The sequence below is a fragment of the Gymnodraco acuticeps genome, unplaced genomic scaffold, assembly GCF_902827175.1.
Source record: "Gymnodraco acuticeps unplaced genomic scaffold, fGymAcu1.1, whole genome shotgun sequence".
NCBI lineage: Eukaryota > Metazoa > Chordata > Actinopteri > Perciformes > Bathydraconidae > Gymnodraco > Gymnodraco acuticeps.
Genome location: NW_022992006.1, coordinates 113,679 through 140,736, shown reverse-complemented (window position 1 = coordinate 140,736; position 27,058 = coordinate 113,679). Strand labels below are relative to the sequence as shown.

Below are 27,058 nucleotides of genomic sequence, written 5' to 3'. Positions count from 1 at the left end.
CTGCTTTGTTATGTTCATCTCTGTGACCGTTTCATCCCCAAATAATTTTGGACTGGAGTTTGATTCAACAGATTAATAAAATGATGTAGTCTTAGTTCGGAGGGCTTTTCCTAATGTCATTACCATACTTTACACTTTCTGAACAGGAGTACAGTCTATCTGTGTGGATTATTTTATTTTGAAATACTTTCACTTGGAAGACAGTTTCTAATTTGAGCAATTAGAGAAGGACCTGGCAAGAGTGTTTGGTATAACAATAATAATAATACATTCACTCTATTACACAGACTCCAATTTAGTTGATGTTTTTTCATAGGGCATGTCTTAGATAGATTTGAGGGGTGATATTACCATCCTTCCTCGTTCTGTTATGATGTAAACACCTTGAAAAGCATCAACTTTGATTCCTGGGATCCCAGGAAAGCACAATAAAATCAGATTTGTGCTTTACTGGTTTTCTTCATATACTGATTCCTACTAAATACAACTGCTTGTTGGAGTGTGCACTTAAAGGTCCCCTATTATACTGTTTTTCATCAATATATTACAGGTCTCAGATACAAAACATGTCTCTGAAGTGTTTGGCTCCAAATACCAAACAGATCATTGCAGCATCCCATAATCCCCTCTGTTTCAGCCCTGTTCCAAAAGTGCTGATTCTCTGTCTGTTACTTTAGATGAAAAATAAGGAGCCACTCCCCTCTGAGAGATATTTGGTTAAAAAGAACACTGATGATCTAGTAGGAGATGCAGGTGATAAGGTGGGCTGGGGTTACCTTGGTTGGTGATTGGCTAATTACCAAAACGACGTTATGACATCAAGTGGCCAAAATCTGATCAGCTCATTTTCAGACACGTTTTAAATGGATCAGGACAAAAAGTGAGCAAATCTTTTTTCCTGAAACGTTCAGAATCTCTTTACACAGAGGGGACACATGTTTATGTATAAGACATGAAAAAGTGGATTTTGCACAATAGGTGACCTTTAATATTGGCTCATATTCTTTTGGGGGAAGGAACGTGTTGTGATGCTCGCCCGCCATGCTCTCACGACCAAACTATTTCCTGTGAAAGGCTGGCTGACTTTGTGTCGTCTGAGAGGCTCTTGAGCCTGTTGAATAAAATATGATTGTCCCGCCAGCCCAGCCACAATGGCAAATTACTGGCAGCCCCCAAACAACAAGAGTGTCTCTGTACTGCAGCTACAGCTCAGTGAGGGAAAGCTCTGTCCTCTGTCCTTTGGAGTTGCGGAGGACGCTCAGTCAAGCAAGCGTTTGAGATTCCAGTACGGGCACAACTGGTAGAGATAGATACTGAATGTGCTCTCCAGATGAGAAGCTTATGAATTTGTTATCTACTGCATTGTTCCATATGTAGGAGACGAATGAGAGGACGCTTGAGGCAGCGTGAGAATGTGAGAGGGACACAGTGACTGGCGGCTGTGTGTCGGATAAGACGGCTGAACTCTCTCTGCCTATTGGTTTGGGAAATGCCCTGCAGTATGGTGGTGTAGTTTAAAGAAGTTTTAACCAGCCACGTACGCACTTCCTGAACATCTGTATCTCTGCATTCGGTTGTGGTGGAGTAACATTTTAAGGCACTTTACTTTATTGTTACTTCTGATCGTTTATCATCCTATTCTGCTTCAGTTCGAACTTCAGAGGAAAACATTGCAGTTTTCACTCCACTACCTTTATTTAACAGGGTCCATTTTCTACAACTCTACACATCACACTACTAAAATATAAACAAACAATCTCTATGATAAGTTAAAAGAAAATAAACCAACATTTCTGGCTTGTTGTTCTTACCAAAAAGCACCTGGTCACTTACCAATTACATTTTTTACCATCTAAACTTCCTAATTGGTTTTATAAAAACAAATGTTTCAAGCTAATGAGGTCAATCTCAAAGATTTCAGTAAGCAAAAGCAAGATTATAGAGAGATTGGCCTTTGAAAACGTTTCAGTTTAGCTTTTTTTTCTTTCTTAACAAATTGTTGTTGAACCGATGTGCTCTGAACCATCAGAGTGATTATAATTTTACATTGTGGTATTCCTGTTTTAATTTCTTTGAAGGATCTGAGTACTGGGGGCACTTTTTTCCCATGTTACATTCGATCACTCAACAAAAACTTTGTATTTTCTTCTACTTTTTGTTGCTACTTCCTGGAGAGAATTCCTTTGTCATTATTATAACTGTAAACAAATGACGCCTTGCCTAACATTGCATGACCGATAAGTATGAAGGGGAAAGGAAATACAAAAGGTTTTCCGGGCACATGGAGAGAACCACAAGAGTAAATATTGCTTTGACCTTGTGGACCAGAATTTCTGATTATATTAAACTGAGTGCTCTCTCTTTCTCTCCCTCTCTTCCTCCTCTATCTCTCTCTTTCTCTGTCTATGTTTTCTGTGTTTGAGTAAAACAAGTTTCTCTCCACAGTGAAGTCTGCTGTGTGGCAAGTTTACAAAATACCAGCACATGAGACTGCAATGCATTCAGTTGAAGTTGCAAAACCAGTTTGGTCCTCAACCAAACATTTCTCAGCTGAACGCACTGAAGTACCTCTCTTTTAAGGTGTGTGTTTCCTTTTAATTCCATTTGCTTAAACATGACGTCTGTATAATTAAAAAGATAATCCCACATAATACAAAACAATGTCAGTATACACAGCACTTTGAAGCAAAAAAAAAAAAGTATCCTTATCTGATATGAATTAAGAGCTCAGATAGTTTGATGCCAGAAACTGACATCAATGTCAAATGTTTAACAAAAACAATTCTGTAAAGGGCGGGCTTAACTTTTGTGACTGAATGCAAACAAGATAAAATTCTGATGTGATATGCTTGTTTCATATCAGGGGAAGGGGGTTTCACTTGGGCAGCTATTAACTGGTGTTGCCATTAACCCTGCAGAAAAAAGGGTACCACTTTAAAATAAGACTACCCTTATAAAGGATTTACGAATAGTTTGTAATTAATTTATTAATTAGATTGTGAACACTTTATAAATCATTAATAAGCTTTTCTAAGACATGAGATAAACAGGGCAACTGTGACCGGTTGCTTGCCAAATAGTGAGCCCACATTTATCTGTACTGCTAAGCCTTATAGTGGCTACTTAGTTTACTATGTCTCTATTGAGTTGATTATCACTAGCCAATATAAGGCTTAGTCATCTTGCCAAATAGTGAGCCTGTGTTGATGTATGGAAAAACTATGTTATACCTCATTCACACCAACGGTGTTTCAGGGCCGGTTCGGAGCTGGAGCTTGAAAAGCACCGGGTTTTCCTCTTCACACCGCAGCGGAGCAGCCTCTTAGCTCCGGAATCCGGTTCGTTTCAAGCACCACAAATTGTCCGGCCAGAGCAAATGCACCACATACGTCACGCTTACGTCGAGGCGGGGGCACGGGCAGAGACAGATCAACTCCTGAACAACAACAAAAAGCCCGCGTTTTATCCAGTTTGTACACAACGATGGAGAAACTTAACAAGAGTTTCAGAGTTTCTGCCATAGACTGTATATATAAAGGTTTCTGCTCATGGTAAAGCAACGTGTCTGCGTGTTAAGGTGGAACCTGAGCATTCACGTCGATCACCTCTCATTATAAATCTATAAAACTATAAATATTAAACTTTACTTCACGTGTTACAAACCTGGGTGAAGGTTACAGTTCATTTAAATGAAAGATACAACGTTACTCCACACTCATGGTTCAGTCCACCTTAAGAAATAAGACCGACCTCGGAAGCAGTTGTGTTTTAAAAACAACTTTATTGACACGAGTACACTTTTTTATAAGAATATAACTAAACCACAGAAATGACTCCGGAAAAGCTGCAGATAGAGCCATAAGAAATGAATGCAACTGATTTCATCCGCGCGGTTTGGCTTTATGAAGCAGGCACGCAAACGGTTATGTCATGACGCAAACGATGACGCAACGACGCATTACCAGTCGGACTCTGGGCGGTGTGAAAAGAGCCAGAGATAAACCGAAGAACTGGTTCTGAACCTCAAAAGCTCTAGCACGGAGCTTGAACCGGAGTTGCGTTGGTGTGAATGAGGTAGAACTGGTTTATAAATGGTGCTTAATGATTAATAAAGTGTTTACAACCCTTTATGAATCCTTTATAAGGGTAGTCTTATTGTAAAGTGGTACCGAAAAATGCTTCTGATTAATGATTATGGATCTTCTCAACTCTGCTCTGCTTTTGTTTTCTTAATATATTACTTTAGGGGGCCTTTTCTTTTCTTTTATTAGACAGTGTACATAGAGAGATACAACAAAGGTCAACCAGACTTTAACCACAGATGTTGCAATGTAGTATACTCTGTGGTAAGCTCCTAAAACCCCTGAGAGCCACGGGGGCTTCCCTTTTTTATATTCTGAAAGGGGTACTCCAGGATTTACCTCTGCACTTCCATAAAGTTGGTGGGATCACAAGTGACAGATTTCCTAGTATGTCCCAAGCTCTAAAAAAACGTTGTTCTATATTTCCATAAGCAATAAAGCATCTTTCATTAGACCTCAACTACCTTTTAAATGCCCACATCTTTAAAATCCTCAAACCTCCAGTTTGTAAAGCAGGCAGGTCTTAAACCCAAGCCATTTTTATATTCTTCTTCTTTTTTCCTCTTCTTTAGACATTACATACTACACAAGGGGCTGCTCATACAGTTACACTCATGGTATTCACTCATGGTAAGACACATTCCTCTATGTCTATTCCGGACGTTATGAGGACATGCATGTTCACTGGTAATACATGTTTTATGATCACATAAACCCAAACATCACAATAATAACCATTTTCAACTTTCCTCTAAAAACAACAGACATATTAATCAACTGTAACATGGACTAAGTCATATTTCTTATGACGGGTCAACTGAAAATCATATGTGAAGTTTGTTATGTGATTGTCTTGATTGTCTCAGAGCTCTTGCTCAAGAGCAGATCAACAGTATGCAGAGGAGGAAGAAATGTACAATTCTGCTTTTCTTCACTTTGACGAGTTCTGTAATGAAACCGGTTTGCGTACCTCGCTCCATTGCACTTTACTTTTGTCTCCTGATGACTGTAGCTATCTTCTTTTTTGTTTACCAGCAAGCGACCAACAGTTTCAGGTTTTACAGTGTCAGCTTACTACTTTTCCATCGTCAGATGACACCTCAAGAAGGCATGCAGTGAGGTAGAGCCTCATTTAATAAGATATGTCTACACTACAGTCTGTGTGTTTACTCCATGCATGTTTGATGACAGTCTTCAGGCATTCAATTCTGCTGATGTAGTGCCTTTGTATAGGTTTTCTGATGAAGGGAAATAGTATCAGGGCACATTTGACACCCAAGGCACCTGTTGTTTGTGGTCCTAGTGGCGTGTTTGGTTTTTACTAAAGGACCGAGAAAACATCCCCATTCAATTTATTTCCCCTTTAAATCTCAATCATCACACCTGCTTCTCTGTCTCACGTGTTGAGTGCTGTTTGAAACCATGGGTCTTTATCAGATCAGATTTAGCCTACTTACAGTGTTGGTTTTCAAGGTGTGTCTTTATGAGTGAAAGGTTGTATGAAAACTACCTGGATTTTTAAGCATTTCCCATACATTGAAAGTATTTTGTTTTAATGTTTAGAATGATATCTTATAAAACAGTATTATATATTGTTCTGCAAATTGAATGTGGCTACTCTTGTAAACGACCAAAGCTTTCAGCTGATCAAATGAAACTGGTAGGTTCTTCACTTTTAACAGTTTCATCTCAGGAAGAAATGTCCTAATGTAAGAACAATATAGTTAATCTTTTTTGTTCAACTTCAAGGGAACAGTGTGAGGCTCATTATCCTGGTAGTTCCCGGGTAGGGCGGGGATTGGGACATGAATAATGTATCTCAGTGGGAGGGGACGGTTTCGGGGGTTGAGTGTGTTGAGTTGTGTGCGTCACGTTGTAAATTGAAAACCGAGGACATGGATTGAATGGCTGTTTCTACCGTCACTAGAGGAAGTTTTCATGAACCGATCAACAGGTAATACTGATTTTTATCACTTGTATCCGAAGGTAAATTCAGTGTCATGTTTAAAATAGCCTACTTTTGTTAACCCAAGAGTTTTGCTTAATTAGTACTGTAACCTGCTGTGATTTGATGTTGGGATAAATTAGAGTACATATAATTAGCCTACCTATAGAATTTTACTAAAACGATTAGTCTCCAATAAATGTGGGGTGCCATACAAGATCATGTATTTTACGCACACCGTGTTTGGCACTATTTATGTTATTTATTTTTGGAACATTTGGTCTAATGCTGCTCTAAATGTTTCGTCATTACATACTATGACAAGATATATAACAATTGGATATAATGTAGGCTATTCATCATTTAGGGTATGTTATTGGGCTACTGTCTTTATTAAGGTTTAACAAACCATTTATTTTGTAGATTTTCAACAACATTTGTATTCTTTGACATTTAGCGCTCAGTGCAGACTCAGCAGACTGTTTAACTTTAGACTGTGTTTGTGTTCAAACACCGGCAGAGCTGAGTTATTACGCGCGTGTGTATAGTCGGCATGCACAGGATATGAGGGTGCAAATACATACGGGCCAATATTCCTCCGTGCTTTGGCGTGATCACATTGTGCCCTGAGGTCTGATCGGTTAATCTCAAGCCTCAGCATGTTAGAGGAATGAAGGTACCTGCTGCCTCTGAAGGTGCCACGGAGCATTTTCCTCACCTGAATTATCAGACCTGAGCTTTGTATTTCTGGCAACAGTGCTCAAAAAATAACTTAATAGGGCTACTTTTTCTTTCCTGCCACCAGCTCAGGCTTTGAGAGTGGTGTTCCCAAAGGAGCATCCCCATGTGTTTACTGCGCTGCTCCCTTCGCGATTATTTACCTTCACTAATGTGTGCAAACACTCGGTGCACTGTTTTCCATGGCTGAATTGCAGCAGGTCATACTCTCTTTTGATCTTCCTACAGTCCATCTGTGGTTTTTTCTTTTGATAAAGAGGACTAAAGTCACAGGCAGTCTGGCGTCAGCTGTGCAAACTGAACTCAAATCTCAGCACAGCTCAAGCAACAAGAGGTGACAGCGCATAGCGAGGTTCCCAGGACTGCTCCGACCCACTATTGACCCTCATTTTGTCTCTTTTTAATAAGCATTAATGGATATTGATCAGATCCGGATTTATCCGGACTGTTAATCCAAGGACCCCTGATGGGATTCTCCAGATGGTCCTGCCCTAACTCCTAAATAGGATTTTATTCTGATAATGCAGTTTGTTTCTAACCAAAAAGTGCGTTTTTCCTGTGGTATTGTGTTAAGTGACTGATATTTACACGGAGATATCACATTTATTTTAAAGATATGTCTTGAAGCATTGAAAAACACATTTGAACATGAGCATGTGATATATCTCATGATTTCTATTATGCAAAACAAAAAAGCTCCTTTTCTTCCTTGAACAACTGCTGCTGCCCCAGTTGTTTTTCACTGAAATGCAAATCCCCAGCTCAGGACAGCTTCTTCTCCCCTGGGAGGGACACGCAGTTTGACATAGATTTGTCTCATTAATCAGCAGACCACCAAAATACACACCTTTTCTTGCTTTCTGTAAGCTGAGTGGGCGAACATCTGCTTTCTGCTGTTCCTAAGTGTTTCTGTTTTCACTTTGTTACAGATGGGCTTGTAACAGTATTTGTCATGTTGTGTTATCATAACATGGAGCCTGGTATGGTGCAGACAGCGCCTGATTTATAGCCCCTGGTCACAGTGAGCCTTTCAGATCCTCCCCTTACATTTGCTCAACAGGCCTTAAATGTGTCCTGTTGTGAGATTAAAGCCTCACTAACATCTCACTGAGGCAGATCTGCTTTCTTTCATCGGTCTGCTTTCGGTGGATATCACCAGAAGTCGTTTTCCCCCCAACAAAGACCCATCAAACACAGACGATGGAGTGTTGATTGTGGTGTCAGTGTTTGATCGCATTAATCATCTACTGATTTGAGTGTTAGTAACAAAGCAGCCCATCCAGTGGAAAATACAACAAGGACATATGAGGAAATCTATTGTGAGAGAAGGCTCACAATAAGATCATTGTCTTGTTTACTTGTGCGTGTCTATCACAGATGATGCCCTTTCTCTTTCTTATTGTTTTATATGCTGACTGACTACAGCATTTGGTTCTTAGGTATTAAACATCTGTGGAGTGAATTAGGAAGAAGCTTTTGAGCATTATACACACAGCATGCCTCAAAGGAGATTAGGGTTCGGTTCCTGCCCTCATGAGATGCATTGATTCTGGACCTTTTGCTGTTACACCCACATATAGTAACTTGAACACTGATTCTGTGAAAATACACAGAGGAGATAGAGGGTGTGTTTGGTAAAGACAGAAAGCACAAACCCTGTATTTTGTGAGAACATGCTCAGACAATAGTCAATTGTGGAATCACAAAATCGTAGTTTTTTTTACCGCATTCATAAAGATTTATTTTATTTCTTGATTTTTCTTGCAGTTTTTCCTCAAATAATCATACGGGTTATTAATATCATCCAATTAAATGATTAAATAAAGTAGTCAAGTGAAAATGGCGAACACCAAACCTAAACATGTTCAGTTTACCATTTAGTCAATCAAAGCAAATCCTCACAATTGAAAAGCTCTAACCAGCAAATGTTTGGACTTTTTGTTAGATTAATACTAATTGATTATGAAAAGTATTGTTGATGAAGTGTCTGTTGATTTACTCATTAATCAATCGACTAACTCTTCAGGCAGGAGTAGATTTTATAGTTACTCCAAGTGCATTTTTGCATTAACCTTTTGTCATTGCTTGGTTATCTTTGCCATTTGGGTAAAAACTGTGCAGCAATTAACCTCTTGTGAGCTGGCACCATGGCTGATTTAGGAGTTTATCACTTCCACTTGAGCCTTTATTTCCACACCCCTCATTGTCTTTCCCTCCCTCCCTCCATCCACTGACTCTCCTCTCCTCTTCCTCCATCAGCAACAAGCATGGCTGGGAATCCTTTCCGGGCCACCTTTATCTGGAGCAGCATCATCTCCAATCTCAACTCTCGGGTGGAGGTCAAGCGCCGGCGGCACAACCTCAAGTCCTACCCTGACTGCTTCCTGGGCTCAGAGGCCGTGGACGTGGTGCTGGCACACATCACGCTGAGCCGTTTCTTCGGTGACGAGGAGGTGCCGCGCTACAAGGCCGTCCGTCTCTGTCAGGCCCTCATGGACTCCAGGGCGTTTGAGCCTGTGGGCATTAAAGTATTTGGGAAGGAAAAGAAGACAGCTACATTTGAGGACAGTAGCTGCAGTTTGTACAAGTTCCTGAGCCCGGCAAACGTCTCTCCATCGTCTCTGACCAACACCAACTCTTACTCTACCAGCACCATCGAGAGCGGGTATGACTCACCGGGCATGAACAGGAACAAGAACAGTCCATCGCGTGAACGGTACAGACTCATGTCACAACATCTTTAGATCTAATTTTTGATTTGCTTTGTTCTCCTTCCTCCAGAGCTAATCTAGTATAGATTAAACAGGGCACCGCTGGAAACTAGTGAGGCATGACCTCTCTTAAAGTCTTATCATGCTGTCATCTCTTGATACTCTTACATTCCAATAACCCTCATTACCAATGTGCGGACATGAGTTGAAATACAGATTTAAATTAGCAAAATCAAAAAGACATAACAGATATAAATCCACAAGGCACTTTCCCTTATGTGCCCTTATAGTACCTAACCAAAGTCAACTGATCAAAATGATATAACTTGTTTGTTTATTATATAAAATCTGTAGATGTAAAAACTATTATTTATTCATCATAGGTTCTGTGCTTCTTGGCCATCGTCAAGTTAGGTGGTGAGTTCAGGAAGTTTCTGAGCCCAGACAAAAAATAGCTTGTCCCATACATAGCCATATTACACCACAATGTGTTACACATTTTAAATATAAACATTCTTTATTCATTGGTGAGCTGTAGACCAGAGCAGATTTTGTTACTGAAACTTGTTAGCTATTTCCCCTATTTTTCCGTACCCCGTGCTAAACTAAGCTAACTGGCTGGCCGTGGCTTCAAATGTACCGTATAGACATGACAATGATATCAAACATCTCCTCTAACTCGAAGCAAGAGAGTAAACCATTATATTATATTACTTTTGACTAACAAAAAGTTGATCCTGTTTACTTTGGGGCTGGAATTAAATTGCTCAGGAGGTTGTTGATCACGGTGTAAAGACAGACAGGCTTTATTGCCCCCGAGGTGCTAACACATGGCCTCTCTATTTTTGTGTTGCTGTGAGAGTGAAAGCTCATCACAAGAGAACAGGCATCGCTAATGGGAGACAAAAGATTCAGAGGAGCCATGTGCTCTAGTTTAAAGTGTTTTCTGCAACATGTTTCAAATCAAATGTGAAAGAAAATAATGTTAATGTCCTATTTAAGGTAAATCAGAAATTGTACAATGCTGGAAATAGAGCATTTATTTTACCGGAATCAATACTGCTGTTAATTGTGACTCAATCACAGTTACTATAAATCGTTTGCACCCTAATGCCACATTTGTTCCTGTGAATTGTCTATTCCCCCCCCCCAATCATTTTCACTGATTGCTGTTATTATGTGACTCTTCAGACTAGAGGTGCAGAGCTACTCCACCCACTCGCCTGTAAAATCAGACAAATCACTGGAGGACGTGCTGGAAAACCTCAACCTCAGCTCCACCATCACCCCTCAGATGATCAACCTCGGCCTCTCACAAGAGCGTAAGGAGTCTGACACCAATGACTTTGAAATTGCACCTTTTTTCCATGTAGCAAATGTTTAGTCACACTTCTCTGAGAACCTGACCCTAATGGCTTTTAACTGTGTGTTTTCACAGTTGTTGATGAGGTGTGGCAGCAGCAGGCGGTGTTCAGGCTGCTGCAGCTGATAGAGCTCCCTCTGTTGGAGAAGCTGTTGGATGGTAAAGAAGCATCGAGGCCTCCCCTGCACAGCATGGACAGCGACCCCGACCTGTTGTATACATCCAGCTACCTCGACCGAGAAGTTCTCAAGGCCTTCAGTGAAGCACAGTAAGCTCTCTCAAGCTTCTACATGTTCAAGCAAGTGTCATTTAACCCTCCAATCTATGTTTCTTAAGAGCTATCAATCCTAATCTACAGGTTGTATTACTCCTAACTGGCTGCTTTACAAACATGTGTTAATACAACCCATAACCACATTTGTATTTAGGGACTTTTTGTTGGTGTGTTGCCATGCTTTCTAACTTAAAGGAAGATTGAGCTTTACCAGATTTTAACCAGACCAATGACCAAATCCATGCTTATTGGGAGCAGTCAAGTTCTTTCTAAATCCCTGAGGGTCAACCGCTTATCTGACCTTCTTTTTTCAGTTGTTGCCTTCCCGCTCCCTCACTTTGACCAATCTGTGGGCAGTATTTAAAAGAACTCCCCTCTCTCCTCAGGGATGATGAGTGGCTGTCCGGAGCGGTGGACTGTCTGGAGTTCCTTCCCGATGATCTGGTGGTGGACGTTAGTCGAGGTTTGGCCGGGTGTGCCGATGACCTGCTGCGGTGTAAGAGTCTGCTCTACGAGGTCTTGGTTCAGCATTACAGAAACACGCAGCAGCCTCCTCTGCTCAGCAACCACGTGTTCGACATCCACTCCGGCATCTCGGAGCTACTTGGTAAGAGCAGATATTTTTGGACTCCTTTTGTTTGCATGAGGCTTGGTAATGCTTTCATGATGCATAAAGCTTTATTTATTTTTTCAGCTTTATTTATTTATCTTTTTTGTCTATCTTCTGACCAGATGCCACATGTTTTTCCTTTTAAATGACCCTCAACAATCTGTATCTACTCTTCTTCATTACATTTGAATTTTAATTAAAAAAGCAAACACTACTTTGCACACTTGTATAATGTATACAGAATCCTCTGTTTGTATTTTTTTCAAGTAGTTGGTTGGTTTATTATAGTGTATTCTTACTTATTCTGTATATTTTATCTAGTGTATTCTAGAGATACTCTAAAGATATATACTTTTCTACTTTTATTGTTTTTTTTATTTGATCTGACTCATGTTAACATGCTGCTGAAACCTATACAATACAATAACCTTTACAATTTGGGATCAATAAATCAGATTTAAACGTATTTGATCTTAAAGGCAGGTGTCATATGTTTCTGCCAATGCCGGTTTAATCAAAAGGACAAGCAAGCTCAGCATTTTAATCCTGCTATGTTTGTTTTTTTTGTCAGTGAATGGCAAGCAGGAGCAGGCTCTGGAGGCTCTGCAGCTGAGCCTGAAGCTGCAGGACTCTCGCAGCAGGGAGGAGCTACGCCGGCTCCTGAGATTCATGGCTGTCGCAGCCAAATCCCAGGAGGTCAAACTGCACAAAGAGGTGAGTGCTTGTGGGCCTCTCGCATGAGTCAGAACATGCGTATGTTTGAGCTTTGTTAACGCTTAATATTTGTCTTTCAGATTGAGAACAGAATGGCGGTGAAAAGGTCTTTCTCGAGTGCCATCGTCTACAGCAAAAGACTCTCCAAAGGAAAGGTGGCCTTGATGGTTCTGTTCATGATGGATAAGCACTGCGATCTGTTCAAGGTTAGTAATCCTCATTTATATTTGAGCCTGTTTGCATCTGATTTTGTTGGAGGGATGAAACAATCAGCATAGAAACGTCAGATATTATTTAAAAGATCATTCCTGAATCAGATGTATCTGTGACTGTTTGCGAAACTTTGTGTCTGATGCTGCTTTCTTTTCCACCAGATCCCTGTTTCATTACACAAAATGGTCAGTGACAGAATAATAAATATTGTAAAAGGCAAGGATCCAGAAGTGACAACAGGTTTGTTGATTTTCCTTGTTTATATATTTATTGTTTACAACATAAAAGCCAAAAGTATAAAACGTGAAAACACTTTGCCTTGGTACGAATAAATTAGACCTAATTTCTGTTTTTCACTATCTCTTTTTATAGGATCGTCACACTGCACAAGAGTGAGCGCTATGGCCTACTCGGAAAATGCACAAAAAACCACTAAGGAGGAACTTTGGTCCTTACTCCGCACTGTCCACGAGAACCCAAAACTCTCCTCTAAAGAAAAGAGACGGCTGCTTGGACAGTTTTACAAAGGCCACCCTGAGCTTTTTGTTCAGTACTTTGGAAATAGATTGTCCAATCACGTGTTGCTACAGTGATATTTGTCAGTTTAACAATTTATGTATAATTATGTAAAAAATACGTACATTAAAGAAGCTAATGTGATTTAAATGACATGCAGATGTGCAGTTAGTACATGGATTATATTTGCTAGTATGTAAATAGTTTAGACTACTGAAAGAAATGTGAATTTTCAAATGTGGAGACTCGCAATAAGCTACGACAATTAAGGACATATTTCATTTCTTAGACATTTTCTTTGGTGCAGGACACTAACATGAAATGTCCTTGTCAGTTATTTATGTGTCTGCAGTGTGTCTTGACGGCATTCAGGCTGCATATATCCCTTTTAAATGGATGTATTCTGTGTGTTATAGTGCAATAGGAACAGTCTTAGCATGCAGATGTTCTGTTCATGTGGTTTCTCATACACAATGTGATGCACAGTAGAGTTATGTCTCAAACGGAAATTTGAACCTGGAAATTTGAAAGTCTGATGTATCAAAAAGTCAGAGGGATTTATCTGAATCAGCCCTCTGGGTTTATGTGTTGCAACTCTCAGAAAAACAGATGTTTGTATTTTTTATTTTTGTATTTAAACCTTATCCACGTTTTAGTGGTATCTTTAGGGTTCTGTTTTGACAAAGGTTTATGTATTCCTTATAATCAGATGAGGAAATTACATCCACATTTCCAAGTGACGAACTCATCCCCGGACTAAGTTTTAAACCACTCACATCTTGTTTGTATTTTGTAAATCTTAATAAAATTCATCTAGAATTGTCAAACATTCAAACATGTACATTGCACCTTTTCAATGCAGACAAAAGCATTTTTATTCTGAAAGATAACAAAAGGGAATTGGTAAATCGAATCATTTATAAATACAACAAAACATTTTTTCACATCTGAGGCAGTCTCTAGTACAGTCTTCTCAAACTTTTTTCAGTAATGTCCCCCTTTGAAACATTTTCTCAGCCAAGTACCCCCTGACCGACCCCAGACATTTTTGACAGAAAAAGCCTATATAAATAATTACAATATAGTGATGTTCCATCAGCGTTTGATTTATTAACACCTTAATGCATGAATTACAACAAACTAAGGCTATTTTCATCTTTATGCATGAAAAAAAAGATTTTTCCAAGGAGTTTTTCAATTGAATTAATATATGTTTAACAAACCAATGAACAAAATGATATATTATTAAAAACCATAAATACAATACACAAATGTAACATGTTTATATGAGGACCCCCTTAGTGGTTCTAGGAATATTTTATATAAAATTGTGTTTTCTATTTAACTTATTGTACTAAGATTATTTTTGTAATCATGCATGGTATTTTTTTAATTAACCTTTTTATTTTGTTTACCTCACGTACCCCCTGCAGTACCCCAACGTACCCCTATGGGTCCGCGTACCCCCATTTGAGAATCACTGCTCTAGTACACCGTGTCCATTCTTACTTGACTGAACACGGGCCTTGCCTAGAGCTTTTCCTGTTAATACCTGACATAAAGTATCCTACCTTTACGTTTAAACAGAGTTACATAATTGTGAAATCTAGGGCTGTTTAATGCTATTGAAGTTTCCAGTTGAAAAACCTGTGAAATTGTGTTTTATATAAGATACAAATATTTGTATCGGTAACATTTTAAGGAAGGTATTTCTGCAATGTGGAGTTCACCTAACTGTTTCTCATACGTTAATGTTTAAATACGAAACAAATAGGGTTTCAGCTCAACACCTCAAGAGTCCTGTTGAAATATCAATTCAAATATGGAAATGAGCGGTGCTTTCCTTTCCGAGACTTTGGATAAAACATTGTTTACAATTTACATTAAACACACCTTTAGTGCTAGATAGAAAAATCACTAACTCTTAACAAGTTTGATTTACATTTCTCTAGCTGTAATGGCTTTTTCAAATTCACAGCTAACGTGAAAATGAGAAACGGCCAACAAGCATCTCTTTGAGGTAGTTTTGATGGGGTGCCCTACTATAGCTATAACATTTATCATTCAGAAGATATTCAATACAAACACATGAAGACAATGTTAGACTTTCTTTCTGAGCAGTAGAAAGACTCAAATTGTTCAAATGTACAATATGTTGTTAATATTGCAAGAGGAGTGGTGTTCAGTTTATTCCAGTGTAACCTGTGCACAGACTCAACTAGGCTGCCAAACACTCAGAACAAAGGCTTTGCAAGGCAGACAAATAATGATGTCATCAGGTCAATGTGAAAATAAGCAGCTGGCTGACATTGAAGAGTTCACTGAATACGATATGTTCTCCAATAAAGTAATAGTTTTTCTCAAGTAACGGACTGTCTGGAAATACGCATTAATAATGTAAAGCTGAAAGTAAAGATTTAAGTTTGTATCACAAAAATGATGATCTAAGTGTCAAAAGCTGCCCTCTAGTGGAAGGCCTGGCATGAGCTGGCTAAAAAAGAAGTCTTGATAAAATGCGCAGTCAGTTTAAAAAACAGCAATAAAGCATAAAGCATCAGTTTAAGTAAGTGAAATAAAAAGCAAATCGGTTTAATTCTTTTCCATTTTTATTGAAAGGAATTTCGTTTTTTCTCCAGTTATCTAAAAAAAAGCTTGATTCCACCTTCCCTATCACCGGAACATCACAAGGCCAAAACTGAACTGTGTGCCAAAATTCCTCGTGAATTAAAAATTTTGTACAGTATAATGATCAGTCTTTAAAAATAAAAACTGTTAACAAAAAAAGCCACGAGAACACTCAGGTATACATACTGTGTGTATGTCTGTGAGTGTGTGTGTGTATGTATGCTTGTCTTCTGTACAGAGATAAATGATGTATAATCTGTCAGACACTGGACATGAACATTTAGCCGATGTTGCCACCTGTAAAGATTACATTCTCGAAGGGTTTAGTGTGTGTGTTTCAGTTGGTTTATCGAATCCTCTTCTGTTGGCGTGCGCGGTAGATGTCGTGAATGGGTGGAGCCACAGCTCCTTTGTCATCCTCCTCGTCGGAGTCTGCGTTAGGCCTCTTCAGTGACTTGGCAACAGCATGGTTCTCCATGGAGCCATTGCCCTCCCCTCCTGCATCTGGCAGTTTACCAGTGATCAGCTCTACAGCAGCATCAACAGCTAAAGAGACAGAAAACACATCAGTAACATGTCACATGAGGGGAATTACAACACATTTTCTGCCAATTCATTTAAAAGCTGTTAAGATATTTCACTCTGGATCCAAGTGTTTCATCACTGGATGACCGCCCACACATCTGACGGACATTTTCTTCAGCAGTGTGTCTACAAATAGAACTAGTCTGGATTCACCAAAAGACCGGACTTACTCTCAGGAAGTGTGCATCTCCTGAATAATTCCATCATCTCATCCACTTGAACAAAGGGTCCCTGCAGTGAAAAAAATAAATAATCAAAAACGTATTGCATTACAGTATATTAGAAAAGCTCCTTTCATCTAGTATCCATTTGCAGTAAATATGAGCTAAACAGTATTAAACTGCTGCTACTCACAGTGAAGCACGTAGGCGGAGGAAGCAGCTTCATTAGGACAACAGCAGCTGGGGGGATTGGGAAAACTCCTCCTGGGACAGGGTGTAAACCTGGAGCTGTGGGGGGGGGGGGGGGTGAACACAAGAGGCTACATCAAAAAGGGATCCTTTTATGTGAAACATTACTGTAACAGAGACAGTGTGACGTAATTCTTCATCACAGAGCTTCCCTGATTTGTTACTACATCAATAGGCTACGTACGAGCGAGGTGACGTGGCTGGAAGGGAATCATCTGGTTGGTGTCAGGTTTGGGGTACTCAGGTTTACGATCAGCGTCATCCTTTTGTGCCGGCGTAGAGGGCGTCACCACGGTTTCTGGTAGCAGCGCTGCCAGTTTGGCACGAGAAACATCCTACAAACACATAGGGGAAACAGTTTGAATATGAGTTGAAGGAAAAGCCTCTATATAAGCCTTTATTCATTAGTAAAACTGCTCTAACAGCAAAATATAGCATGTTTAGTAACTTATAAAAGCCAAATACACACCTTGTATCCGAGGGCCTTGAGTTCACTAGCAGAGCAGGGATACAGGTCCATGAACTTGTATCTATCTACAAGCAAGGCTGTTTCTTTGCCCTCATACTCGTCTTTGAAGGCAGTGAAACGCCTGCGCTCCACTTTCAGGATACTGGCCAGGTCTCCTATGTTGCTCTCAAAGGCCAGAAACCGAGCCCAGATCTCACTGAAGGATGAAGGAAAACTAAAATTAACAATCAAATGTCTTCAGAGGTATTTAGGATTATTCAACTTGAATACTTTCACAAAATGTAATCATTATTTGACGTTACCCTGATTTTTCTGCTGACAAGCTTCCTGATGTGAGGACACGTTCAAACAGGACCCTTGTGTTGTTATCCTCTGGAGACCGAAACAGCAAAGGAAGAAAGAAAAACAACAGGTTTAGACATTTATATAATATAACTATGATATTTAAAAGGAGAAATATTGGATTTCAAATGCTGAAACCAGGACATTACTAACTGCTCCTTGCACTATATCACTGGATTAGTAGAACAGACTTTATTCCTTACACTTAACCTACCATTAAGATGTGAGAGGTAATCAATGTATGCCAGGATGTACTCTGGAATGTCACCGTATTTCTTCAAACCAAGCTCAAAGATCTTGAAGGCCACTGATTTATCCTGTTGGAAAAAGACGAAAAATGGTTCAACCAAATCATTTTTTTATTTAAAATGAATTGAGTCACCAGGTATATACTCAACATGAGATTATGTGTACTTACCTTGCTGCAGTAGTACTCCATCAGTGCTGCAGTCACATACACATGGTGACGTGTGCGCAGATCCTCTCGGGCCTTTTTGAAGATGGTGCGACCCGACTTGATGCCCTCCGCCCTCCTGGCAAACTTCATGTACTGAATGTAGACCAGCGTGGGGTCGATGTCCTCGATGGCCACCAGTTTGTTGTAGATGCCGTGAACTTTCTCGTACTTCATGCGGCTCTATGAGGAAAGCAGAAGATATACGCTGATGAGGCTTCCAGTTTCTTACTGTGACCGATCTCAATTTGTGCTGAGTGGACCCTCACCTCTTCATAGTCGGCAAATGCGAAGTAAAGCAGCATGTTCTTCTTCAGAAGAGTCCCGATGGCACGTTCATAGATGTTAGCAGCCTCGTCACTAAACAGCTTTGAATTATTCATGTCCTGCAAGAAAAGAGTTTAGAGAATTATAGGAGTCTTTCGAGATGTACTGAAGAACACTAAACAGTGGGAAAGGTTTTTTAAACTTCTTACCCCTTTCTCTGCCAGCAGTTTGCTGGACTGCTCCAGGTACTGTGCTGCCTCGTACCAGACGTCAGGATGGTGGCCCAGCACCAGCAGGCACTGCTCATAGGCAAACATCACTGCAACACACAATGGTGATTGACTTTAAATTCATAAATTAAGATTCTAAAGCAGGGGTGTCACTCAAGGCCCGCGGCCAAATCATTTTATGTGGCCCGCAAGCGCTTGCAAATAATACAATACGTTTATTATACGGTTACATGACGCTTTACAGAAGTACGTTGCCCATAACCACAATGCATCTCATTTTGTGACATGTTATTGACAATTATTTGCCCTAGACTTCTGCTTTCAGACGTAGTTAATTATGAAGTTATTACCTTATAATAATCCAATGCAGAGGCAATAATGTAATATAATACATTATTTTATATATATTTATATAATCTTAAAGTTGCAACCATAATGCTGATGTGGCCCATGATGAAATTGAGTTTGACACCCCTGTTCATAAGTGTCAACCTACGCCCTCTAGTGGTGCTTACCTACAGGAGAGAAGCTTCATACATAACTTACCTCCATTGACTGATGCTCAGGACATTATTAAAATGGTATAGCAGTGTGATTACTGGAATCACAGGCCCCAGCGCATATACAGCAGGGATTTTAACTGCCATCACAACACATCCTAACAGTGATAAGTCACCTCTCTTTGTGATGAGGGTCTGGTCTTCTGTGCGCAGTGGGTTGCTTTTTTCCCACTGGATGTACTTCTTCCACATGTCCACTTGCTGGGATTCCTGAGGGGAGTTCTGGGGAGGTACTGAGGGGGCGTTCCTGTCCAACCCCTTCATCACAGTCTCATATTCCTAATTTAAATAAACCATGCAACAAATGTATTATTTGTTTTAACAAAGACAGCACTAGGATTCTAAAGAGGTTTTTGCATTTGACACTTTTTCTCACCTTTGCAACTCTTCTGGCATTCATGTAGTCCCTACTCCGGTCCTCAATCATCTTTTTGGCCAGGTGTACATTGATGCCCTGTTCATGAAATAGACGGGTCAGTCCAGTACTCCATTACTCTCACATTGTAACAGCTAATTGTCCATATGAGTGAACATCCAGAAGTAGACAGATGACTGGGTGTGTCACTCACCTCCTCATATTTGCTATAATCTCTCCAGAGCTGCTCGATGTTGATCATGGGGTTCACACAGCCCCTCTGGTACACCCTCCGTACGGCAGTGATGCGCTGGTTCTCTGCATATGAGCCCACAGCCTCACTAATGGACACAAGTCAAAAACTGTCAACATTAAGGAATTTGCTAAGGCAGTTTAGATAGTTTCACAATATTAGAGGAGAAGCACTTACACTCCTTTGAGGAAGTTTATGTAGTCCACCCAAATCTGAGGAGAGGAAGGGATAGCTGTTAGGTGACAGTTGCTAAGAGAAATGTATATAAGGTACTAATAAATCGCTCAATCTGTGTACCTGATAAGACATGATTTCCATGCCGATTTTATCTAATGCGAAGTCGTACGCTTGGGCCATCTTCTCTCTGAGGGTAAAAAGAGAAGTAGTTTGTATCTTTCAGTACAGCAGTATGTAAATATACTTAAATCAACTATGTAGGTTGTTGTCTTACTTGTAAGTGGGCAGCTTTCCTTTGGTCTCTCGAACATATGAGAGGTAACATTTCCACAGGTCGATGTGCAAGACTTTCATTAGGCATCTCTGAAACAACTACATGGGGCAAGATGAAAAAAAGTACAATAGACAGAAACATCTTTACTGTATATTCCACTTAAAAACCACTGGTCTTCAGTGTTTCATTCCTTTGGCTTTATAAACCCATTTTCAAAACTAGCATGCGGATCATCAGTGGCATATCCCATGTAGGAGGATTAAGAGAGAAGCGAGTTTTACTCCAGCCCGGATTAAGACCGGGGGGTTTTATTCAGCAGTGTTGCCGAGGTTATTCTGTTTCATTAGGCTGGCCTCGGATGTGCCCTACATTTCAGTGAGCTCCTTCAAACTCATATTAATATACCATCATTTGAAGCTGGTTTGCAGGATGTGTTTTGTGCAGGATTCTTACTGTGTTGAATTTAGAGACGAAATATGATCAGGATCAACTATTAATGAGTGGGAAACCAGTAAAAAGGGAGAAAGCAGATTCCATTCAATGCAGTCACAGTTAAATAAATACACATTTAAATCAGTTATCCAAAAAACGGTGTTTCAAAAATAATTGGGAAACAATTAAAAGATTAGAGCTATGGTATAGAAGGTACACAATAATAGCGTTGATTCAACAAAGGCTGCAAAGCGGTTCATTTTCATAACATTTTCTATTTTGCCATTTACACTTACTTTGCGGAATCAAAGTATGTGCATTTACATGTATGTTTTAGATATGTCAGAATAGTTTTGAATGGACATTATAATAGTGCAAAAATAATTGCAGTATTAACAGCTGAACTAAACGACTGTCAAAAGTCAGCACACGTCAGCTTCCAGGACTGAGATGGACACTTACCTTTTCTACCTTGTCATAGTTTTTAGCCTTGATCTGAAAACAAGAGTGTAAATGCAATGTTAATTCACAAGCGTCCTCTACTTTTATGGCTTGCAAGAAACATGCATTCATGCAAATGTGACCACAAACAGACACACACATACACGGGACCACTAAGATCAACAAAGTGAATTCCACACAAGGACAAATTATTTGTAAAAAGGGGTTTATTTTCTTTGTAGATTGCACCACATAACCCATAAATAAAACAACGATAACATGTTACAGAATAAATCCAGACAAAATGTGGATACAAAGAAAAGAGGGGAGCTATTTATGATGTTTCTCTGGTGTGCTCCAGGTGGGTAGACCTATCCCCTCACATTGTTATGCTTTGTATGTTTACAAAGATGAACCTCTCCATTAAACCATCCTTAAATTGAAATAATAGTTAATATGGAAAATAAGTACCCCCAAGGCAGGGGGGAGTGTGTACTGTTGTCAGATGCCTGTTATATGACAGAGTAAAAGTCAAAGTGTATCAAATCGCATTTGTCTAGGTTCTAAAATAAATGGCTACACTGAGGCCTACAGAATTCTGTCGTGAATATTCACTTAATGATATCGGTGATCATCAAACTGAATCTCACACCGACCTGCTGTAACTAAATAAATAATACAAAATTATGTTATCTGGGGTGGGGGGGGCTGTTGCCTGTTGAGATGCATTCTAGAGATGGTGATAGCAACGTAGCCGGTTGGTGCCCCCCCCCCCCCCCCCTCTTGTATCCTGTAACCTTTCAATTCTCAAATATGAAATAAAAGGCCCTAAACACTGTATTCAAATTAATATTGAATGTACAAAACATGCAAAATGGGACAATTCAAGGTGTTAGGTCATTTTGTTTTTTGGAACCAATGATCTAAGAAATGCAACACCCGAATCTGAGGTGTTGCATGCATTTCACACAAATGGCCAACTAAATCTGTTGTTCAACACCAAAAAAAACACGGTTCAGTCTTTTAACTGGATCTATAAATTGATGTTTTCTAAGGAATCAAATTGCTCAAGCTGGATTTTTTTTGCAGTGTGCCTTAAGGGTAACTCCCCAAAAAGAGAATGACCTACATGACTCATGAAGGCACTGCATCACCACATCGGACACATTTAGCTCTCACCTTCACTTTAACACAGATTAAGCAAATGTGAATCTCTAACAGTAAAAGAGAAACAAGAGCAGTGTTTGGAACATGCATCCAAAGGGATTATTTTTTGCCAGGAAATCAAGTATTTCCCCTTAAACCTTTCAAATAGTATGCAATGCCTAAGATGAAGAATATGAGATCTAAAATTCTATAATGGTTTCTTAGGACAAACAAAACCGATCATGCCTAAATGCAAGACTTTTGAGCTTTTCAAGATGTGGTTGAAGTGAAGGGGTAAACCCTGGGTTACAGAATTAGAAATCTTCTTCTGTTATCAGTTAAAGCTGAGCCTCTTGATGTGTCTCAATGTCACCCTTAAATAGATCAGCTACATAGTGTGCATGAGTCGGACTGCTGAGGTGGTTACCGTTCATCTAGATGCGTTTCCTGGTTGCTTTAAGAGTCTTTGGGATATAGGTAAATAATAGTCATAAAAACACACTAGAAAATAAAAACAACTGAAGACTTATATGATATTTTAAGCATTTTCACTACAGACTTACTTTTGGTTGAGCAAAGAAAGTTAACATGCTAAAAATGAAAAATAATAACTAAAATACTATTATGATCAAAATATCTCAGGTCAAACTATTTGTAAATTAGGGTAGGGTTTCTATCTTGGTTTTTGTATAATTTATTATAGTTGGACTGCTTTGGGGGATAAGAGTTATTCCACATACTAAATAAGGGATAATTTTTGATTTTTAATAAGCACCAGGAAATGAAAATGAGATGCAAACTATTGAAATGTACTGCCAACTCATGCTGCTGTTTGAAAACTACACTGTCTGCTTTTAAATCCTCAGCCAGAAACACACATGTAAATAAATAATTAACTTCATGCAAATTCAAATGTCTATTCTTTCATCTTCTACGCAAACATGCAGACATTATATTTTGAGTTGTGTTTTATGCTGAATTGTGGTTTGGAGTTAAGTGGGGAGAGGTGATAATAAATAGATAATAGAAATGTTATACTTTGCTATAAATAAATGAACATCATACATTTCTTTTTTGGTTTTAGGTGACTGAACTATTTGCATTTGAATGGTTGCTAGTTGTTTTTGGCCCACTATCCTCTTAAGTCTTTCTGGTCAAAAGTGTACTTTCTATTTGGTAGGAACATTACAAAAATAAACAAGTCTCCATTCACAGACAGATATCTAAAGCAGTGGTTCTCAAATGGGGGTACGCGGACCCCTAGGGGTACGTTGGAGTACTGCAGGGGGTACGTGAGACTTATTTTATGTTAATGAAAAAAAGAATGAATGCATTTAAACAAACTACTAATAGTAGATTAACTACTTTCTTCAAAAGTTTACAGTAATTCTGGATAATAAAATAAACGGGGATGCTCTCTTTTCCTCTCCCTCTCCTGACAGCTCGTCAGGCTCGTGCAGCTCGCTGAACCTGTAATAAGTGACCCGACAGTAAAGAATAAATATATGTACAACTATTTTAGCTTGTTCCAGAGTAGATGAAATAGCTAAGTGTGTTAGATCTAACTCTTAGTGTATTTTGCTAGGCTCAACGGTCCGTCACAGCGGACGGAGCTGTGATCATGCAGAGCTGCGTGTTCTCCGTCAGCAGCAGCTGATCTGATCTCTCTCTCGCCACTCGCGTTTATGTCCAAATCTATCAGATCTAGCTAGTGCTAGTTAATGATATGACTGCCTGCTTATCAAAGGACCTAAACGATAAGCGTTGCTTGGCAACGGCGTGTGGCCGCAAAGTATAGCATTATGCAATGTTAATGCTCTTTAACAAGGTTGTTGTTTTAATAAATCAGACACTGATGGTGCAGCACTGTACTGTACCTGTTTATATAGGCATTTTTTCCCTAACAATTTTTTTTGCGCTGATCAGGGTGTACTTGGCTGATTTTTTTTTCAAAGGGGGTACATTATTGAAAAAAGTTTGAGAACTACTGATCTAAAGTATACTAGCATATACTATCCTAATCACATGACACTTAAAAAGCCCCATTATTATATGTATTTTATTTTTGTTGCAAACATCAACACTGACATGACACAAATCACTCTAACATCATGGTGCTAAAATCAAACTATAGATGTACTAGCTGTTCCCATACTCCATGAATACTTCAGCACCCCCCCCCCCTCCAATGCAAACTATTTACAGTCAGAAGCTGCATATGTCAAAATATAATACATAATGTCTCTTGTCAGTGGACGTTGGATGCTTCACTAAAAAAAGATCTGGGTAATTATGAAAATTAAAAAATGCGTCACAATAAACTAAATATACTTGTTTTCCTCAAAATGAATATGGGTCTGTTGAAATGTATTTCATGTCTCATCTTCTGCATATTATTTAAGATCCACAAAGAAAAACATCCTTAGTAACTGCTCAGCTCTGCCTGTCAATAAGCCTGTCAACTTTGTAGAAGGGGGGAGTATGTTTATAGTATGGAGCGTGACACTGATGCTTTACTTGCACAGTGCCATCTGTAGGCTAGTTTAAATTAGTAAGGACTGTCTGGGAAGAAGCCTAGTCCATTTGGAAAAGGCAGTAATGTCTTCCTTTTCCAAATCATATCTATGAATTTCATTAAATATATCACACCAGGCCCTTTCTTGCACTGGGTAATTCAGGACTAGGGGTGAAGTTAAAGGGCATAGGAGGGGGCAGGGCTAGCTTCACAGAGGAGGGCAACCCCACAACAACAAACCACAACAACCTCAGCATACAGCAACATTCAACTCTGAGCATATGGGTAATCATCCCATAGTTACACACTGGACTTTAAACTAGAAGCTACATTCTGATGGTTGGTAATGCTGTTAAACTTTGTGCACACAATGTGTTGAACACAAACTGTGGCAGTCATCTGCAGAGGTGGATGGCATCAGAGAATGCACTTCACCGGGTTAGCAAAAAAAATGAAAAATGAATCATCCTATCAAGAGCTTGTTGCATAATAGCAAAACCTGTTGATGGCATCAAAGGAAATGAGACACTGGGGCGTATATTCAGGAGGATTGGGAAGAGATTTGTCAAAGAAAGAATGGGCCACACCATAAAATATTTGTTTATGAAATTACCCGAAAGAAATGACACAGGAGGCAATAAATTGACACGACAAGTGAATAAAAGGCTAATGCACTCCGATACCATTAAAATTGTTTTAATACTGTTGCAGACCAAACATGCAACAAATGCACTTTACCCCATTTAAATATGACCAAGAGAATATGTTTGTTTTTTTTATCCTGGGAACTAATTTCCCCTTTGTTTTAGTTTAAAATGCACAATTCTTAAGTGTTTAGTCAGAGCCTGATACATTAAAAATGCTTTTAAATCAAACTACATCTATGTTCAAAGGCAGGTATGCTTTGAACTGCCAATGTTTTTACTCATCACTTTTGACCATCTAAAATAAACCTAAGCTAAAAACTGGATTCGAACAATTTAGTCAGGCCTTGTTACTCAAAACAAGAATTGTGACTTTAAACTTCAGTTTAGAATGAGACATTTTGTTTGTGTGAAAATCACATTGTTGATCATGTTAGAAAAATCCCCAGCCATGCACACTAAAGAAAAGAAAAAGTATTAACCTCTGCTTCAATGAATAGTTTCCAGAATCGGCCAGAACTTGGGAACTGCGTGACAAGTCGCTCATATGTCTTCCTTGCTTTATCTATCGGTTGGTTCTAAAGAAGGAGAATGCATTTACATTCAATGCTATTGAACACATTTAAATCAACATATGGGAGAAAAAGATTAAGTGATTTGAATTTAACAAGACCTAACCCCTTTAACCCCCAACCCATATTCCCAGTTTGCTTAACCCCAGGAATACAACTCTGTGTCACTAAACCTGTGCTTCTCGAATCAGAATGCTCCATGCGTCAAGGTCATATGGGTTCTCTTCCAACTTCTTCTCTGCCTTCTTCACCTTCTCTGGAATATACTCTGGCGCTGCCTGGAAAAAAACACATAAGGCACATGGGGAAAGGGTTAAACTGCTGAACAGACATGCAGTGCACTGTGATGCTTGTGGTGAGGGCTGTAGGATGATCAATACAATTATTGGCTACGCCCCCTGCCGTGTTTGGTAGAACTATAGACGACATACCCATTGCAGCTAATTAAAGAGTTGAATATAGTTACAAACACAGAACACCATTTTCCCTCCCATTAGATAGCTAAAGTTAGCTCTTGAAAGCTGCCACAACTGAGAAGCATCTAGTACCATGAATGCGTTACACAGCCTACCTGGACATACATAAAAGTGTATATCAGGTTAACATGCAGTAAATGTTAAGTTAGCTAACGCGCAAACACTAGGCAACTAACGGTGGTAACTTAGCAACAATGCTACAATTAGCTAGCAAACACGGCGTACGACGGGCTAAAGTTACAGCTTTACAACAAAACCAAGGACAAACAATCCCCGTAAGTTCGTAATATTTGCCAATATTGACGTATAAACATTACACACTACATGTATTGAAACAGAGTTTACCTAATAACATAATTCAAGTAAAGCACACAAGGTAAATTATGCTAGCCCCTCAGCAGAACTGCATGTAACGTTAGCTACCTGATCGGCTGCTGCTCCCTCGCTAGCCATGGCTGGAAGAGTAATCTAGGTTAGAAATGTTAGATCAATGGGATAAACGCTTAAAATATAACGTGATGGCAATTTTAAAGAGACTAAGTGATCGGCATAGCTTCAAAAATGCTGATCACATTGCCCTCAAGCAACTAGCTGCTCGATGGCTTGCCGATATTTTAAAATGGCGAGAAACTTGCGTTCGGCTGTTCAGCTCTGACAGTGGCAAC

The 27,058-nt window shown here is 39.4% G+C and overlaps 2 protein-coding genes across 3 annotated transcripts; one reads left to right on the top strand and one right to left on the bottom strand.

Annotated features, from left to right (window-relative positions):
* Positions 1 to 5,917: 5,917 nt before the first annotated feature.
* depdc7a (DEP domain containing 7, paralog a) lies at positions 5,918 to 14,001 on the top strand. 2 transcript variants are annotated; one of them, XM_034201347.1, is made up of 9 exons: positions 5,918 to 6,036; positions 9,025 to 9,430; positions 10,668 to 10,798; positions 10,915 to 11,107; positions 11,500 to 11,720; positions 12,295 to 12,437; positions 12,518 to 12,643; positions 12,812 to 12,890; positions 13,023 to 14,001. In XM_034201347.1, exons 1-9 carry the CDS (start codon positions 6,021 to 6,023, stop codon positions 13,241 to 13,243), a joined length of 1,536 nt encoding a protein of 511 aa, XP_034057238.1. In that variant the 5' UTR covers positions 5,918 to 6,020; the 3' UTR covers positions 13,244 to 14,001. The 2 variants fall into 2 exon arrangements, with proteins under 2 accessions (XP_034057238.1, XP_034057237.1); XM_034201346.1 differs by having other exon boundaries at positions 9,025 to 9,481.
* Positions 14,002 to 15,754: 1,753 nt separating this feature from the next.
* cstf3 (cleavage stimulation factor, 3' pre-RNA, subunit 3) lies at positions 15,755 to 27,058 on the bottom strand. Its single transcript, XM_034201345.1, has 20 exons — positions 26,817 to 27,058; positions 26,091 to 26,195; positions 25,828 to 25,923; positions 21,062 to 21,094; positions 20,168 to 20,265; positions 20,014 to 20,080; positions 19,894 to 19,928; positions 19,678 to 19,804; positions 19,485 to 19,562; positions 19,225 to 19,387; positions 18,528 to 18,637; positions 18,321 to 18,437; positions 18,016 to 18,234; positions 17,812 to 17,914; positions 17,558 to 17,627; positions 17,256 to 17,451; positions 16,971 to 17,121; positions 16,731 to 16,825; positions 16,547 to 16,607; positions 15,755 to 16,337 (listed from the first exon to the last, which is right to left on the bottom strand). Exons 1-20 carry the CDS (start codon positions 26,844 to 26,846, stop codon positions 16,138 to 16,140), a joined length of 2,154 nt encoding a protein of 717 aa, XP_034057236.1. The 5' UTR covers positions 26,847 to 27,058; the 3' UTR covers positions 15,755 to 16,137.

What these genes read in the sequence shown, in the direction of transcription:
- depdc7a (XM_034201346.1), top strand. An exon ending in CGGCATCTCGGAGCTACTTG is followed by an intron (nt 11,721 to 12,294) that starts GTAAGAGCAGAT and finishes TTTTTTTGTCAG; the next exon opens with TGAATGGCAAGCAGGAGCAG. An exon ending in AGCACTGCGATCTGTTCAAG is followed by an intron (nt 12,644 to 12,811) that starts GTTAGTAATCCT and finishes CTTTTCCACCAG; the next exon opens with ATCCCTGTTTCATTACACAA.
- cstf3 (XM_034201345.1), bottom strand. Translation starts at nt 26,846, where the DNA reads ATGGCTAGCGAGGGAGCAGCAGCCGATCAG. An exon ending in ATAAACTTCCTCAAAGGAGT is followed by an intron (nt 19,805 to 19,893) that starts GTAAGTGCTTCT and finishes TGTGTCCATTAG; the next exon opens with TGAGGCTGTGGGCTCATATG. An exon ending in TGGAGTACTACTGCAGCAAG is followed by an intron (nt 17,915 to 18,015) that starts GTAAGTACACAT and finishes TTTTTCCAACAG; the next exon opens with GATAAATCAGTGGCCTTCAA.